Source organism: Odocoileus virginianus, chromosome 24 (assembly GCF_023699985.2).
Source record: "Odocoileus virginianus isolate 20LAN1187 ecotype Illinois chromosome 24, Ovbor_1.2, whole genome shotgun sequence".
In the NCBI taxonomy this organism is placed as follows: domain Eukaryota; kingdom Metazoa; phylum Chordata; class Mammalia; order Artiodactyla; family Cervidae; genus Odocoileus; species Odocoileus virginianus.
Genome location: NC_069697.1, coordinates 32,274,669 through 32,293,606, shown reverse-complemented (window position 1 = coordinate 32,293,606; position 18,938 = coordinate 32,274,669). Strand labels below are relative to the sequence as shown.

The following is an 18,938-nucleotide window of genomic DNA, read 5'->3' as shown; positions in this document are numbered from 1 at the left end:
TAAAACTGGACATGGAACAATAAACTGGTTCCAAATAGGAAAAGGAGTACGTCAAGACTGTATATTGTCACCCTGCTTATTTAACTTATATGCAGAGGACTTCATGAGAAACGCTGGGCTGGATGAAGCACAAGCTGGAATCAAGATTGCTGGGAGAAATATCAATAACCTCAGATACGCAGATGACACCACGCTTATGGCAGAAAGTGAAGAAGAACTAAAGAGCCTCTTAATGAAAGTGAAAGAGAAGAGTGAAAATGTTGACTTAAAACTCAACATTCAAAAAACAAAAATCATGGCATCCAATCCCATCACTTCATGGCAAATAGATGGGGAAACAGTGACAGACTTTATTTTCTTGGGCTTCAAAATCACTGCAGATGGTGACTGCAGCCATGAGATTAAAAAACGCTTGCTCCTTGGTAGAAAAGTTATGACCAACCTAGACAGTATATTAAGAAGCAGAGACATTACTTTGCCAACAAAGGTCCTTCTAGTCAAAGCTATGGTTTTTCCAGTAGTCATGTAATGATGTGAGAGTTGGACTATAAAGATAACTGAATGCCGAAGAATTGATGCTTTTGAACTGTGGTGTTGGAGAAGACTTTTGAGAGTCCCTTGGACTGCAAGGAGATCCAACCAGTCCATCCTAAAGGAGATCAGTCCTGGGTGTTCATTGGAAGGACTGATGCTGAAGCTGAAACTCCAATATTTTGGCCACCTCATGCGAAGAGCTGACTCATTGGAAAAGACCCTGATGCTGGGAGGGATTGGGGGCAGGAGGAGAGGGCATGACAGAGGATGAGATGGCTGGATGGCGTCACTGACTCAATGGGCATGAGTTTGAGTCAACTCTGGGAGTTGGTGATGGACAGGGAGGCCTGGCGTGCTGTGATTCATGGGGTCGCAAAGAGTTGGACACGACTGGACTGACTGACTGAACAAGGTAAAGGACAACAAAATTTATTAAAGAATGAAGTTTTAAAAAAGTAGTTACATAGTATTAATACTTAACAGTCTTCAAGTCACTTTTATATATGTATCAGTTTATTTTTCATTTACTGATGTAGGTATTATAGAAAGTGAAAATATTAGTTGCTTAGTCATGTCCAACTATTTGCCCCCATGAACTGTAGCCTACCAGGCTCCTCTGTCCATGGAATTCTCCAGGCAGAAGTACTAGAGTAGGTAGCCTTTCTGTTCTCCAGGGATCTTCACAACCCAGGGATAGAAGCTGGGTCTCCTGCATTGCAGGTAGATTATTAACTATCTGTGTCACCAGGGAAGCTTGTAGCTTTTATAATCTACATTTTAATGGTGAGGAAACTGAGTGTTAAGGTTGATGGGTGGATGGATGTGCCTGAAGCCACAGGGTTATACTGTGTAGAGGTTTTATGAATCAAGCCCACTGCCCTGGGTAGTAGAACACCGCCATCTTAGCCTGGAAAGAAATTCTCCTGTCTTTGTGTTTTATATTTCATTATTAACTTTCTTTTCATTGATAATGACTCTTTGGCCCCATTTTAGAATTGCAGTTAATATTTTAAGGCTTATAATCTGTAAATTTACAGCCTCTGGTAATAGGGAAAAGAGATTTTCACCTACCTGTCATCAAAATTCAGTAGATCCTGTAAAACTGAGGCCAAAGGAAGAGACGCTGGAACCTGGAGACCAAGTATGATGCCATAGGATGATGTTAGACGTGGGGTGTAGGCTTAGCCTTGGATGGTGTGGGCATGGAGACTGGGCAAGCCTGCGTTATATCTGGATATTATGGAGTGACAGGAAATGGTGGTCCAAGTGTGTGGTTGCTTTAAAAATAGTGGCTGGTGGGTGTTGGTATTCAGGTCAAACATTAGATAATGTGCTGATACCCACTTTTCATAGACTTGTAGTCCAGTGGGCAAAGAGAGTTTCAGGTATAGGACTATCTGGCAGATCACTAGACATGCCGTTCATTATGAATATGTGAACGTATCTTCATATCCTAAGGTGATATGGGCCATTCTTTGAACATTTCTTTAATTGTACATTCACTAAATCATGGGATTCCTGAAGACAGTTTCTATGCCATCTTCATCCTGATATTTGTACTCATATTGCTTAGCTCCATCCTTGGCACATGAATATCTTTAATTACTTGTCAGAATATTGTATTTGTTTATTTTTTGGAGCTTTTCTATTCTTCTAATTGTGAATGCTATATCAATAAATTTCACTGCATTTTTTTCATTATTTGCTTTTCAAGAATCTTTTCTGACTTGTACTCACAGTGCTAATTTAATTTCTTATCAACTTATATTTAGCATTAGAGGGCTTCTTGGAATTATTTAGAGCAGTTTAGGAGACATTAGTATATTAAAAAAGATGTACAGTTTTGGAATTATGTTCCCATTATATCACTTATAGTGGTTGATTTCAGGCAACTGATAACCTGCAGTTTTTCATCATCTGTGAAAATAAGGATAAAAAAAAATGAAGTAAGATCAGACCTTTAGAAGTGCCAGACATTTTATAATACACCCAGGAAGTTTCTGTTTACATTTCTTTATATCATGACATGATATGATTAGGTTCTGTGTACAAGAACTTTATTTATGTTTAGATAATGTTTTATTTTTTTTTACAACATGCTTTTGAATTGTCATTCGTGTTCTTTGCACAACCTGTGAGATAACCAGAGGAAGTAATTTTATCACTAGTTTCAGATAAACTGAGAATAAGTCATTGCCCAGTATCATGCAGCTAAGTTGCAGATCAACCCAGTCAGTCTCCTTAATTCACGCCCTTTGCCACCAGGCCATGGTCTGTTTTTCCCTGCTGTCTCTCATATACTTGCTATTCCTCTGATGATTTCAGTCACAACCAGTCACCATAAAGAATATGTCATTTGAACCCAATGACCTGTACTGATGCTGTGTGTATGCCTAATTCTGATTAATTTTATTGCTGGAACACTGCTTAGCAGGCACTCTGGGTCTTACCCATGAGGTTCTCATGAGGTCATTTTGTATTTTCTGATGGATGATAGATTATCTAAGTTATAGAATGTAGATAATGGGTCTTTTTATTACCCATTTTAGGTAAATCTTACTCATCTTTGCTGTAGAAGTTTTCTCTTCATTTTGGAATTAGAGTGAAGAGTGATTTTCATTTCTGATTGATGGACAAGTAGTCATGTGAACTGCAACTTTCTGCTGAGGTTTCTACTGTTTTCTTATTAACCCATTATTGTGAGTGGACGTCTACACATTTCTATTGGGCCCTTCATGAATGTCACAACTAGTACCACCTATGACTTTATTCCTTTAATCTTACTATAGTAAGTAACTACATTGATAAAGTTTTAAAAATATTTTTGTTGTTTTTTTTTTTTAGTTTTAAACTAATTGCTATGTGATTCATAAAGTTAGTAAAACTAAATAGCGAATTTCTTTTGACCAAATCCTCAATTATTTGAGTTTTGCCAGTAATAAATCAGTTGATATCTGTGTATACTGTTTTCTTTGGTAGTCCTACAATACTCCATTAGTCTGTCTAGCCTAGCACTTAACTAATTATCCTAAAAATAGCATTTATCATGCTTCAAATTCCTTTACTCAAAAGAGGTAACTTTGTTTCTTCTTAGTATCCCCAGGGCAGAAGAAGACAATGACTGTGCAATACCAGGCAATTAATATTTGTTGAACCTGATTTCCAATTGAACTTTAATTTTGCATCCATACAAAATGTTATTGACATGTCAAGGCAAAGACTTTTCATAGAATAACCAATTTTCTCAGCAGCTCTGATGAACAGGTAACATAGAAGTCCCACATGCTTTTTATATTCCAAGTGCCAAAACTAAATGAGCTAATCATGATGCCATTCAAGGAGGTACTTCTGTAGTACAAAGTAAGGCATTATGGCAATGCTAAAAATGCATTCCCAAATACTCTTATTTTAAAATGACTTATGTCTAGAAGAAAACAAAAGTGAACATTTTTGCCTTTTTAGAATTTTTTCCCTCTGATTCTGCACCTATTTTGATAAAAAGCCCTCAAAGTGTCACCTTGATTTTGACTATTTTATTTTTGCTGAGAAATGAACTTTTTCAACTATGTTAGATTGCCAGAAATGAGAATATCAAACAGTAATCGGAGCCCCTTAGTAGGGAAGTATAATTATCATATTAGCAGCATAAATCATTTGCTTCTCAGGACTGTATTAGGTCATAAGAGCAACAGCTGCAGCTTTGTTCTACCTAGATGATGTTTCAATAAAGTCATTTCTGTTTTATTCACTTAAATTTACAGTTTCTCCTTTGCGTTGACATTAACTAGTGAATCTATTAGTTTCCATTACCAGCAGAATAACTGAAACTATAAATAGTTCTGTATTTTCTCTCTCAAATCCTGTCAAGCTGCATAGATGCCTTTAATTTGATAGAACATCTGGGTAATACATCTGCTTTCTTCTCTGTGTTTAGGCAAAATTTGTACTTTCTTAAGCTTATCCTTTCATTTAAAAGAAAAAATCACTGATGGCAGCTCTGTCCCTTCTGCTGACCCCAGGAACATAATGGATAAACTGAGCATCTATTTATAAAGGAATACAGATAAGATGCAAAATCAAATCATTCCATCAGATTGATGGTAATCATTTAAAAAAATACCTGCAGTATTATGTTTCATTGATTTGCTAGTTCTGCCAGAAAAAAAAAAAAAAGAATCATAAGTACTACAGATACAATTTATTCGATACTATCTATCTTACTTCTGTGAAAAGGTTAGGTCTTTTCTTTTTGCTCTAAACCAAACTACAAAACACCAGTTGATAACCGATCCTCATAGCCACTAGTCTAAACATATATTTTGACAACCTTCAAAGGTGATCTGCAAGCATGTAATTATGTTGGACAACTCTTGTTCTGATGTTGAAATCACCAGGTTTATTCCAGTTCCCTGAGTGTAACAGACTGTGTGATACTTGCTGTCACCCACCAGAGTTCTCAGGAGCAGGCACCTTATTTTGGCTCAGGTCTCAGCTCTGCAGGCCTTGTTTGGCTCCCCTCATCTATTTCTTGTTTCTGCTTTGGTTCACTGTGATGAACTCAGTTTTTCAGAAGCATTAGAATCATTTGTTTGTGTCCTTTTCTACTGGCATTTTCTTGCAATCCATAGGATTACAATTCATAGGATTATAGTGGGCAAGATTCTGAGTGAACCTAAAATCTAATCCTGATATTGGGGTAGTGAAGTGCCAAAGCTAAGTAACTGAATTGTTGACTGATAGTTTGGTTTTGTTAAACACTTAGAGATCTCTTAGTGACCCTCACCTATACATACTCAGCTGTCCTTTGGGCCATTGAAGGGAATTTTTCTGGTTCTGTAGGAACCTAACCATTTTGTTCATAAAATCCTCTAATGGATTTTTTTAAATCAATATGCAATTAAAAGTCACTACATTTCATAACATTATAAGTAATTTAACATAACTTAATGCTTATTTCAGTCTCCCTAGTTTTGATAAACAAAAACCCTTATAGCTAGTTTCTTGAAGTTAGGATCCAGTTGAGTACTGCATGTAGCTAGTGGTTGTTGTGATATTGTGATTTGTAATAAGAAGTATATATTTATACTCCTTTCTTTTTTTTTTTTAATTTTTTGGTCATGCTATGTAGCATGTGGGATCTTATTTCCCTAATCAGGGATTGAATCCTCATCCCCTGCATTAGAAGCACAGTGTCTTAACCACTGGACCACCAGGGAAGTCCCAAGGGCAACTTATTTGTTTATTTACACTTATTTATTTTTGACCATACCTTGTGGCTTGTGGGATTTTAGTTCCCTGACCAGGGATGGAAGCAGTGAGAGCCTGGAACCCAAACCACTAGACTCTGGGGAATTCCCATGGAGCTCCTTTTTAAAAAACATTTGAAATTTCCTAAGTGATGAAAGGGATAAAGATGCCTTTTATTATGTTTAATGAGGTGCTCTGATAGCCCCTAGGTAAGCAAAGGAGTGGGGAGCTGGACACCTGGGCAACCCACTAAACCCACTAAGTGATTTGAGGATAGAAATTTTCAGTTCCACCTCCCTGGCCCCAGGGTAGGGGAGAGGACAAGTTTAATCAGTTGCCAGTGGCCACTGATCATCAATCAATCATGCCTCTGTAATGAAGCCTCCGTTGGGCTTGCCTTGTGGCTCAGATGGTAAAGAATCTGCCTGCAGTGTGGGGGAAGGTTCGATCCCTGGGTTGGGAAGATCCCCTGGAGAAGGGAAAGGCTACCAACTCCAGTATTCTGGCCTGGAGAATTCCATGGACTGTACAGTCCGTGGGTTTGCAGAGTCGAAAACAACTGAGTGACTTTCATGTTTACATGTATAAAACCCCAAAAGGACCAGATTTGGAGATCTTCAGATTGGGGAACACGTGGAGATGTGGGGAGAGCGGTGTCCCTGGAAAGGGGCGGTAGTTCTGCCCCTGTCCCCACACACTGTTCCCATGGACCTCTTCATCTGGCTCTGCATCTCTGTCCTTTGTAACACACTGGGAAGTGTGCGGAAATGTGTCTCTGAATTTTGTGAGCCACTCTTAACAAATTAATTGAACCTGAGGAGAGGGTGGTGGGAACCTCTGATTATAGCTGGTTAGTCAGAAGCACAGGTGGCAACCTGGACTTCAATTGGCATCTGAATTGGGGGCAGTCTTGGGGCCGTACGTACCCTGTGCAATCTGATGCTACGTTCAGGTAGATCATGTCAGAACTGAATTAATTGTTTGGTGGCATGGGAAAAAACACTCACTGGAGTTCTGTTCCTTAGGGCTCTTGATTTTTATTTATTTATTTATTTTTAATTGAAGGATGATTGCTTCACAATATTGTGTTGGTTTTTGCCATATATCAACGTGAATCAGCCATAGGTATACGTGGGTCCCTGTCTCACCTCCCAGCTCATCCTACCCCTCTAGGCTGTCACAGAACACTGTTTGAAGCTCCTTAGAGTTCTTCAAGGCTCTAATACTCTACATATTTCATGTCATTGATTTGCAGAAGAGGCTGGATCTATTGATACATGAGATTATTTTAAATGCTTAATGATATTTAAGATTATTTACGTTAGTTTATTTAACTAAGAACATTTTCCTACATGGTCAAAATTGCAATATCACACTTATTGATATTAATATAATCCAACATTTAATCAATATTCAAATTTTCCAGATTTTTGTTTGGAAGTCTTTCATATCTGGATTGTTTAAAGCAGGATCCAGCCCAGAACCACACACTTCAGATGATTGTTTGTTCTCTTAATGTGGTTTAATCTGGAACAGTCCCTTTTATTCGCATCGGGAACTTGTTTATAAGAGGAGACTAGTGTCTTGCAGAATGCCCACTCTCTGAATTTGGCATCTTTATCTTTCTAACACTGTGCTGTCCAGTGTAGTAACCACTGGTCCCATGAAGTTACTGAGATTTTGAAATGTGGCTAGTTCACACTGAGATGTTGTGAGTATAAGACTAATACCCACAAATGTAAAATATTTAACTAATAATTTCGTATTGAATATACACATTGAAATGATAATCTAGGTATATCAAGTTAAATCTTATTGCTAAAAATAATTTTACCTATTTATTTTTCTTAATGTAGCTACTAGAACATTTTGTTTGGCTCCCAGTATATTTCTATTAGATAGTGCTTTTCAGCCGGTTTTGAAATTACTACCCTAAAATGATTTCACATCAATTTCCTGAGACATAGTAGAGGAAAAAAGGACATCAATAGGCTAAAGTGTTCCTGAACTGGAATTGTATAACATTTAGTTGCTGTGTCCTTACATGTAGAAGCTAAATGGTTTTCCATGGTAGATCTAGCCCAGAGCATTTTAAGACCTAATATCCTATAAACATGGCATTGTCCAATAGGTGAAACAGCTGCTGAAGATTTTGAGTGTCCTGGTACCTGAAAGCATTAAATAATGTCAATTTGTGAGTGTGCCACAGGCACAGTAGTTAATCTGATGCTGCTGACTTAAAAGCAAAAAAAAAAAAAAGATGTATGGGAGTCAGTGAAAGTTCATGCTCATTTCTTTTTCCGTTTGTTTCTTTTCAGCTTTGGAAAACCTTGAACAGACAACTGTCTCTGGTTCTGGATCATTGAAAAGTCAGCAGGACTTCCGAACCCCGGAATTTGTGAGTACCACTCTATCTTAAATTTGTATCAGTTACCTAGAGAAAGAGGGTTGGTTTGTTTTAAACTGAGTTCTTGCTTCCAGGGGCTCTAGGTCTGGCACCGGTCAGGCTGGTACGAACGTGTGTGCAAAGCTCTGGTCCTCTGGGGAGCAGGTTCCAGAAGTAGTGTCTCTGCATCATGCACTGTAGGCTCGCTGTTCACGCTGCTTGTAATCCCGAATGAGAACGCTGCAGTAAAATAGCATCATGTTTCTAAAACGCCCCCTTTATTCGTTGACACCCTTACTACAGTTTCTGCTGTCAGTAACCCTGGAAACCAATCTTCACTGAGCACATCCAGGACATTGACCAGTCCATTTCATGTTTCATTCCAGAGGTTTCAGTCACACAACCTATATGGATACGTCTTGTAGGGCTAGGCGTATTCTATTGGTTGTTTCTGTTAAGAAGGGGACTAAATGCTCTCACTAAATTGGACTCATTAAAAATTAGCCATGGTTCCTACCCTCAAGGAATTAAAAATCTTATTAGACGCTACTGTGATTGTATTAATGCCTTGTTTAAAGAAAATTAAGCACATAGGACGCCTGGTGCAGAATGTCCTTGCAACTGGATTTTATATTGGGCTCTTTGAAGAGGGGGATGGGAAGAAGTGTTTCTCTGACTCATGTACCATGTTATTGCACCAGATGTGTGAGGAGAGCATGCCAGGATGCACTTAGATTTACTTTTTGCCTACTGCTGCAAATGGCTTGTCTATCACATCAGCAATGGAAAAATCTGTTTTTCATATTTATTTTCTAAATACGATATATAATCACCTCTCCAGTAATTGGCAGAGCACAGTTATTATTGATAGTGACAAAAAACCAAAAAAACCCCACCCCACCTCATTATGTGGTTTCCTTCTTCTCATTGATTCTTTAAGGGTCACCCCCGCCGTTCAGCCAAGAGTAAGGAAACTAGTCAGGGCTCTGGACTGAAAAGGGATCGCACATGAGACTCTATTCAGGGTGCCATTTTATTTCAAAGTGTGAGACTCCTGTGGTGTACCAGCAGATTGCCTACTGTGAAAATCACTTGGATATAATAGAAAGACATCGTATTCAATGACTTCCCTATTATATTCAGCGAGATTTTCAGCGAAGCAGAATTGTGACTGCTCACCAATATCCCCGCGTCTTAAAGTAGCAGAGCAATTTTTGGTTTTTCCCATTTCTGCTATCACAGCCCCAAAGGACAACTGACACAGGTATGTTTTTCATGTTTGAGTATGATACTGGCGCAGACTCATGGAGCTGGCCCTTTTCTGTCCTGTTATTTTCTTAACTGCTTTTTACTGATAATCTTGAAGCAACACATGTGCAGCTCTAAAAAGAGCTGGGTGTTATTAAGACGTCAGTACGCTTGGTAAACACACACACTGTCCACACCAATTCCCCGTGTGAAAATAAAACAGATTTCAGTATGTAATAATGACGTTTGAAACTGGCATGCCTCAGCAGTGTGTTTGCTACAGTCTACTGGGAATTACACTGATAATCTTCTTCGATCTTCAATGCTAACCCACCACTTTTCCCTTATCAAAGCGTGAAGACTGGTGAGACTAGGATAGACTGACCAGGGGTGGAACCCAAGGATCATAGGCTATGCTTCCTTTTGGGGACCCTTGTCTTAAAAATGAGTCTTAGAAAGAAAAAAAGGAGTCTTAGGATACCCACGCTGAAAGGAGATTTTTAGGTTAAGTCTCCATATTTTTGTTTTCACCGCCATGCCTCAAGAATATCTAGAGTCATTTCTGTGGACCACATGATGGAGCTGAAATTGTTAATCACACTTTCCTTGCTTGAGTGGCTGATAATCAGATCTCTATGTCCTGGCTAGTATCTTTCTTTAATTGTGTGTTCATATTGTGTTCAGGGAGGAATCTGATTTTCTTACACTACATAGACTTTCACACTTACTTCTGCTTTATTGACTATGCCAAAGCCTTTGACTGTGTAGATCACAGCAAACTGTGGAAAATTCTTCAAGAGATGGGAATACCAGACCACCTGACCTGCCTCTTGAGAAATCTGTGTACAGGTCAGGAAGCAAGTTAGAACTGAACATGGAACAACAGACTGGTTCCAGATCAGGAAAGGAGTTCATCAAGGCTGTATATTGTCATTCTGCTTATTCAGTTTATATGCAGAGTACCTCATGAGAAATGCTGGGCTGAAGGAAGCACAAGCTGGAATCAAGATTGCTGGGAGAAATATCAATAACCTCAGATACTCAGATGACATCACCCTTATGGCAGAAAGTGAAGAAGAATTAAAGAGCCTCTTGATGAAAGTGAAAGAGGAGAGGGAAAAAAATGGGCTTAAAACTCAACATTAAGAAAACTAAGATCATGGCATCCGGTCCCATCAATTCATGGCAAATAGATGGGGAAACAGTGACAGACTTTATTTTCTTGGGCTTCAAAATCACTGCAGATGGTGACTGCAGCCATGAGAGTAATAAGACGCTTGCTCCTTGGAAGAAAAGTTATGACCAGCCTAGATAGCATATTAAAAAGCAGAGACATTACTTTGCCAACAATGGTCCATCTAGTCAAAGGTATGGTTTTTCCAGTATTCATGTACAGATGTGAGAATTGGACTATAAAGAAAGCTGAGCGCCAAAGAATTGATGCTTTTGAACTGTGGTGTTGGAGAAGACTCTTGAGCATTCCTTGGACTGCAAGGAGATCCAACCAGTCTATCCTAAAGGAAATCAATCCTGAATATTCATTGGAAGGACTGATGTTGAAGCTGAAACTCCAGTGATGCAATGAAACTCCAATGATGCAATGAAACTCCACCTGATGCAAAGAACTGTCTCATTGGAAAAGATGCTGATGCTGGGAAAGATTGAAGGCAGGAGGAGAAGGGGATGACAGAGGATGAGATGGTTGGATGGCATCATCGACTCGATGGACATGGGTTTGAATAAGCTCTGGGAGTTGGTGATGGACAGGGAGGCCTGGCATGCTGCAGTGCATGGGGTCACAAAGAGTCCACCACGACTGAGTGACTGAACTGAACTGAACTGATAGACTTTCACATGTCTGATGCTCTTTGCCTGCTGCATCCATGTGTAGCATGTGTATAGCTGTTCGTGTTTTCTCCTCAGCATCAGTCTAACCCATGTTCTCCCAGTTCCACAGTAAACATCTATTCCCCAAACTGTGGTCTCCATGGTAAACAAATAGGAGGTGTAGAAGCCACCTTGAGAATAGGGTTCTCAGGGGAACCCGGTGTGATATTTAAGGGAAGCCTCTTTTGTAGACAGAAAGTTACAGCATCAGTAAGAATGGGTGGCCCCCGTTGGGTAGGGAGGCAGATTGGGCACATGCCAGGACCAAGTCAGGTAAGTTGACCCAAACCAAAATCTTAAATTAGGACAGGGACAACAGTGCCAACCTGGGAGCAAAACGAGCCCAAAGACAAAGGAAAACTGAAAGCAGAAAAGACAGAGTAGAGTAAAAGGAACTGAAGAATCCATATTCTGTTCTTCTCTGGGTGGCATTTTGGAAGGTCCAGCCGCAGTTTGCTGAGTTGAACTGAAATAAAGCAAGTCTTAGACCATGTTTGCTCAGGCCTTATCCTCAAATAGTTCAGACTTTAGAAGGCTCCAGAGCCCAGTGTTTTTATACAATGGAGTATATTTATGTCATTTGACCAGGAGGGAGCACAGAATTCTTAGCGCTATTACTTTGTTCCTTCAGCTGTTGTCTTTCTTTCATTTGAAACAAGGCCTGAGAACAGTGCTCCTTGGGGCATGATAAGGAGATTAAAGGTTTCCTTCCCAGCCCAGGTGTCTGTAATGTGACTAGTCCAACAAAGTACCATTGTATCGTCTATGTAAATCGTGGGTAGGAGATGCTCTCGTGAACCCCCTCTGTGCCTGCAGACGACGGCCACCTTGTCGGGCCGTGATCTTGCGATCACGTGTTGTCTCGTGATCTCGTGGTGCTCGTGCCTACCTCCTGCTCCACCCTGCAGGGTGACGTGGGTGAGGTTAGCCCAACCATGCTGGCAAGTTAAGGGGTAAGTGGAGATGTGGACACTGGTGCATGAGTTGTTGCCGCCCCAAACTTGTGAGGACCTGGGGAACATGTTGTGGGAACATGTTGAAACTGGACATGGAGCCGCTCTGGGGGGAGATGCATGCGTGGGTGAGGGTCAAAGAGAAAGAGACTTGGCTAAGGACTAACGTTTCAGAGAGTCCCTTGGTGCTCTCACTGTGGTGGAAAACCACCGCAGCTGTGGTTTGGTTTTTTTGTTCAAGCACAATGAAAAATCCGCATGATGACTGCTTTGTTACCTTAGTATTTTATCCCAAAGATTTTCCCATTCTGTTCTTGCCCCAGTCCTCCTGGCGCTACAATCGCCATGCAGCGCAGTGTACGTTTGAGCCGTACAGCCCCATGCTGGTTTTCTGTCTCTGGCATTGATACCTTCGCTGACATTTTCTGTTCCCTGTGTCAAAAGACTATAATTCATCACATTAGAATTTTCTAAGCAGATTCAAGAGGACTCTCATTGGGCAAATGGTGGCATGGTTGGATGCTCTGTGACCATGTGGTTGGTGACTATCATTTTGGGACCTGGACTCTGAAAGTAGATGGGTTGCAAGATAACAGGTATCAGACTCTGAGGAAGGGGATCAACCAAAGGGAGGCCAGGAACTGGGTACCAGAGGCCCAGATAAACGTGTAGAGTTCAAACTGAGAAGTGGAGACTACAGCACTAGGCAGTTTGGTTAGAACCAAGGATGGGGAATTATTCACACGGTGATGGAGCAGATAAAGGTGGCCCTGCAGAATGGCAGCACAGACATGGGGCATCCCAGGCTCCGACTGGTGTTCCCAATCCCAGATGTAGTTAAGAGCAAAGGCGATATGATGTGTCAGTGCAGGGATGCAGCAGGCATGACTGCCCAGCAGACCCCAGGTTGATTCCAAACCCCAAGTAGTAAAACCTGGGGGTTGTGGGCTCATAGGCGGAAAGTTTGGGTAGTGGTCAAGGCTCTTTGTAGACACCCTACCTCTGTTGGCACTAACCCAGGAACTCACATGGGCCTGATTGCTTGAGTATACATGGGGTGAAGGAAAGGGTATGGGGAAGAATTCTTATCTAGTGATCATGGATCTATCTAGCAGCAAGCTGGATAGAAACCAGGCTGCAGTCAACATGGAAGGACATGGAATGAAATAACAGGACTAAAAAATTACATTTTAAGATTTAAGTCTTGAGAATAAGAGCCTCTTTTTGGAGTTTTTCAAGTTTCAAATAGTTCAAATTTTTCTAGAACTTGAGATTTATGTCTGACTCTCTGGACTTTTTAGAGACAGGGCTTGCCTGATAGCTCAGCTGGTAAAGAATCTGCCTGCAGTGTGGGAGACCTGGGTTCAATCCCTGGGTTGGGAAGATCCCCTGAAGAAGGGAAAGGTCACCCACTCCAGTGTTCTGGCCTGGAGAATTCCATGGGTTATATAGTCCATGGAGTTGCAGAAAGTCAAACACAACTGAATGACTTTTACTTCTAGGCTTCTTATTATCTCTTGTCTCATGTCAATTGATGATGTTTCTCTTTGTTTAGCTTCTATCAGATTTGGTATAAGTAACATGAAAAAGTTTAGGCTGGTGAAAGAGTATAGGATTATAACAGGATATATCAGGGAAGATGATGAGAAACCACAGAGATTGGAAAAGACAAAGAAACCCAGAAAGATGAGAGTTTAAAGTGGAGCAGATATGTTCCCTTAGTTCAGCACTCATGATTATGCAGAGAGAAGGATGTGGGAAGAGTACTTATGCCATTTGGAATTCTGTTTAACTGCGTTCTCTTTTTGAGAGAGGGTACTACCACCTGGGCTCCCCTGGAGGCTCAGTGGTTAAAGAATCCACCTGCAATGCAGGAGAAACAGGTTCGATCCCTAGGTCGGAAAGATTCCCTTGAGAAGGAAATGGCAACCCACTCTAGCATTCTTGCCTGGAGAATTCCATGGACCGAGGAGCCTGATGGGCTGCAGTCCATGGAGTTGCAAAGATTTGACCATGACTGAGCGTGTATGCACTGCTTAATAGAAAATACAATTGATTTCCTGAAATTCAAATTTGATTGCTTCTAACTAGATGAAGATAGATGTGACCCTGAAGAAAGAGTTAAGATATTAATTCATTAAACAAATATTTATTTGATATCTACTATTTTAAGGACCATGGTGGACAAACAGAAAACATCCTGCATGTGTGGAGCCTGCGTTTTGGTAGTGCATGTATAAAACACAAAATAAATAAAATACATAGCATGTCCCATGACACTAAGTCATTCAGAGAAGGAAGGATTATTTATGTGTGTTGTGGGGGGAGTTGGTTATGGCTTTCAGCAAGGTGCACAAGCATATCTCACTGAGAAGGTATTGAATGGAAAGGCCTGAAGCAGGGGTGTTGGAGCAGACTCTTTGGAAATCTAGATGAAGAGCATTCCAGACAGACAGAAGAACATGAACATAGGAGTTTGTGGAATGTTTGAGTAAATGGAAGGAGGCCAATGTGACTGGAGAAGAGTGAAGAGTGGTGAGAATAGTAGCTAGTGGGGACTTTACAGGTGATAGTAAACACTGTGGTTTTACTCTGAGTTGGGAACTTATTTGAGGATGTTCTCTGAAAAAAAAAAAAAAGGCACAACCTAACTGTTGAGAGTTATGTTTTATTCAGTGGACTGTCTTAAGACTTCAAGCCCGGGAGACAGCAACGCAAATAACTCTCAGATACTGCTCCGAAGAGGCAAGGGGTCAAGCAAAGTTATACAGAAGTTTTTGTAACAAAAGACCAAGTGGTCAGTCTTAATGAGAAAATACCAGATGTCTCAAATGAACGAATTTAGTGCTTTTCTATATAAGAGAAGGTAAGAGTCTGGGCTCACTGAATTTACCCCTTTGATATGCACCTTAGCCCTCTGGGGCCAGTATCCTCTGTTTTCTCATCCTGCGTCTCCTCAGGTACACTGCCGGGGGTATCTGCAGCAGCTGACTGTCCGATGGGCTTGGCAGTGGGCAGTTTGGCTCCATCCCAAGTTCCCTCAGGGCTGACTGTCCAGGAGGCTGCCATGTGATAGAACATCCTGTGCTTACTGATATGGCAGACAACATTTGAGTTCTCAGGGGTAACCCTTGGGAGGGCTTCCCTGGTGAATCAGACAGGAGTGAGGAGGAAGAATTTCAGGGATGATGACCTTGAGAGGGCTAAAAGGGGAGGTGGGGTGGGGGTCCCCCCATAGCTTTAGAGATGGCTCATTCTTAGGGACAGGAGGGAGGCCAGCCTATTGGGGCCCAGGTGGAACAGTTCAGTAGATTTACTAGTAGGAGCTTGTTGAAGTTTTTACTTGATTGCTTCCCATTTACCAATGAAATGGGAAACAGAGCCTAGCTAGGGTTGAGGAGGAAAAGAGATGAAGAGGCTGAAGAGAGAGAAGTTATGAGATAGTCATCCGAGAGTGAATGCACTAGGTAATGGAACATGATTGCCTAGCAGCCCTAAGAGCCCACTTGAGGTCAGTTGTTTTTCCTATTCAAGTCCAGCTTGGGGGGAGCAGGTGCGGAGTAGGTAGAATTTGATTTAACTCATTTGGGGGTCAGCTCAGCAAAGCAAGACAAGGATGAGAGAGTTGCAGGGTCTTTGTAACAGTAGAGAACCACAGACATGAGGAAGAAGAGACAGTAGGATCATAGATTTGGTCTGTAGTGGGGTTTGGTAATTTTTGGAATTTGTGGTATAGAAGAGCGTGAACTGGAAAGATAGGAGGCTGGAGTTGGAGAGTCAGATGTATATAATTGAAGGAGAAGTTGCGGGAAGTGGTACAGACCAGGTCTGGGCTATGAGCTCGGGAATGGAAGGCTGAGGAAGGGTGAAGCTACAGGGAAAGGGTGCTGGAAGGATTACATTTGTGGATAGAGGAATCCCCAAGAATTATGTCGGGAGTAGTGTGTTGGAGAAGTAACAGTGAGCCAAGGCTTAAGTCTCCAAGGAATAAGGGGCAGTGACTCGAGAATCAATAGATGGCTGCAAAAGGAGATCACTGGAGAGGCTGAGGAAAATCTGGAGAGTGGCCAGAGGGAAGCTAAGAAACAGATGAAGTGGTGAGTAGTTTTAGGTGTGGCGTAGGGGTCGTCGTCTCAGGATTTCTCAACCTCAGTACCACTGACATTTTGGTCTGGATTGCTCTTTGTTGTGGAGGGTGTCCTGTGCATTAACGAATGTTTAGCAGCATCCCTGGCCTCTACCCACAAGATGCACAGGACCCTCTCCCCAGCCAAATAGCTCCAGAAATTGCCCAGTGTCCCCTGGAGACATAACTGTCCCCATTTGAGAGCCACTGAGTGAAATGAATACTGAAAAGGCATTGAGGTCACTGGTGTCCTCGGATAGAGCTGTTCCTCGGGAGCCTGGAGATGCTCCTATAATCCATGTTAGGGTGGATTATGGAATGAGAAGGAGAAAAGGAGGTAGAAAATACTGAGCTCTCTTTCAAAGAAGGGGTTTGACTGAAGGGCTCAGAGAACTAGAGGAGAATATGAAGGCTGGGGATTTTTTTTTTTTTTCTGTCAAACGGAGAAACTAGAACAAGCTTTACTGTTGATAGGAAGGATCCGCGTGAGAGGAACTGTTGACTCTAGAGGAAAGCGTGACTTTGAAAATGGCCATGGGATGGTTTGTAGATGTGGAGGAGTCAGCATTCAGGAGGAAAGCCGCATCTCCTGAGGCACAGGTGCGGCGGGCTGATGCTGTTGGTTTACGGCTTTGACGGGGAGAAGCTGAGGGAGTTCCCGTCTCAATGCTTCAGTTCTCAGCTGCTGAGAGTGAAGAGGACACCAAGTGTGAGGAGTCAGCACTTTGAAGTACTTGTGGAGAACTGGGGACCAAGCTGACCCGGAGAAAGTGAGAAAAGGTGCTAGACTTTCTGAAGGCCCATATGGGGCTGAGGACCCTGAATTTATGATGACGCCAAGCTGCCCTGCGGTGGCGTCTCTCCAGCATCACTCAGACACCGAGAAAGCACATAGCCAGCTTTAGCCAGAGTTGGTGCTTTGTTCAGCGACCTTGATGGAAAGAATTCTGGTAAGAATGTTCCTGAAAGGATGACCTGGTTATGGAACCTTAAGAATGAAGGAAGAAAAAGAGGATCAGCAGATTAGTAAGGAAAAGTCATGGGACCTCTGTGGTCACTGTGAAATGAGAAGATGTTGTTGTCTTCAGAAGGAGAGGCTCTTGAGTAGGTGACTTTGGAACAGAAAATGTTTCACGTGATGACAATGTCCAGGGTGGGAACTTGGCAGTTAATACATGAAAGGAAGAAGGACGTTGGAAATGAGGAGTCCAGTTACTAAGAGGCCGGTGTGCACTGGTCTTAATCTGTGGATGCAGATGTGCTTCTGGTCTGATGGGGGACCTGGAACAGAGAGGGACAGTGTGAGCTGGGGCCAGATTTGCACTGAACTATAAGCAGCACCTGAGAAGTAGGGGATGCCAGGCTCTAGAAAGCCTGGGGGCATACCTGGGGGTATATTCCACTTGCATGGACCTAAAAGGAACTGTTTTTTCCCCCAAGAACACTGGGAGAGGGATGATCTGGAAGTGGCACAGAGAACCAGGAAACTGTCAGTCTCTCTGTCCCTGAGGTGTGAATGCTGTGAGGGAAAAATCAGAGCCAGTACCCATGCGTCTGCAGAGTTTTGTTTCCATGTTTTTATTCAAAATGGTTGGTCAAGTTTTGCTTCAAAGTAGACTCAAGGATCCATTTTCATCTTTGTTTCCTGCACTCTCCCCCCAAATCCAGACTTCATTTTGTTTTTTTCTGGTCTAAATGACCCTGAGGCAACTGAATTGGTGCTGGGTGTTTTGAGAGAAAATAAGGTTTATTTTATGTCAATCCAAGGTCTTCCTTGGAAATCCCAAGAAACCCAACTTAAGTCCCAAGGACTGCCTCAGGCTCCAAGATCTTCAGGATTGAGAAGACTGGGAATAAAGCTTCCATTCAAGTATGTCTATTCTCTTGTGCCTTCTACAAACAGAGAAACAGAGTGACTTTGCCTTGTAGCTTCATGACACGAAGTTCATTAAACTAAAGGAGAAAAAAAAAAAGCACAACTGAAAAAGCGTTTCTCCAAAGAAGACATACAGATGGTCAAAAATCACATGAAAAAATGTTCAACAGCACTAATTCTTAGAGAAATGCAAATCGAAACTGCAGTGAAGTATCACCCCATGCAGGTCAGAATGGCCATCATTGAAAAGTCTACAGACAATAAATGCTGAAGAGGGTGTGGAGAAAAAGGAACCTTCCTACACTGTTGTTGGGAATGTAAATTGATAGCGCCATTATGGAGAACGGTATGGAGGGTTCCTTAAAAAACTAAACATAGAGCTACCATATGATCCAGCAATCCTACTCCTGGGCATATATCCAGGAAAAAACCATAAGTTGAAAAGATAGATGTACTCAGGTGTTTGTTGTAACACTGTTTACAATAGCCAGGACATGGGAGCAACTTGAATGTTCATTGACAGAGGAATGAATAAAGAAGATGTGGTACATATATACAGTGGAATATCAGCTGTAAAAAGAGAATGAAATAATGCCATTTGCAACAGTATGGATGGACCTAGAGATTATCATTCTAAGTGAAGTAAGTCAGAGAAAGATAAATATCTTATGATATCACTTA

The 18,938-nt window shown here is 41.6% G+C and overlaps 1 protein-coding gene across 2 annotated transcripts in view; it reads left to right on the top strand.

The window, feature by feature from the left end:
• The window catches only part of ANO6 (anoctamin 6), a 229,025-nt gene that overhangs the window by 93,653 nt on the left and 116,434 nt on the right, over positions 1 to 18,938 (top strand). For both annotated transcript variants that reach the window (XM_020900987.2, XM_020900988.2), the window contains one exon: positions 8,100 to 8,179. In XM_020900987.2, coding sequence (XP_020756646.2) covers positions 8,100 to 8,179 — 80 coding nt within the window. The remainder of the gene's footprint in view (positions 1 to 8,099; positions 8,180 to 18,938) is intronic.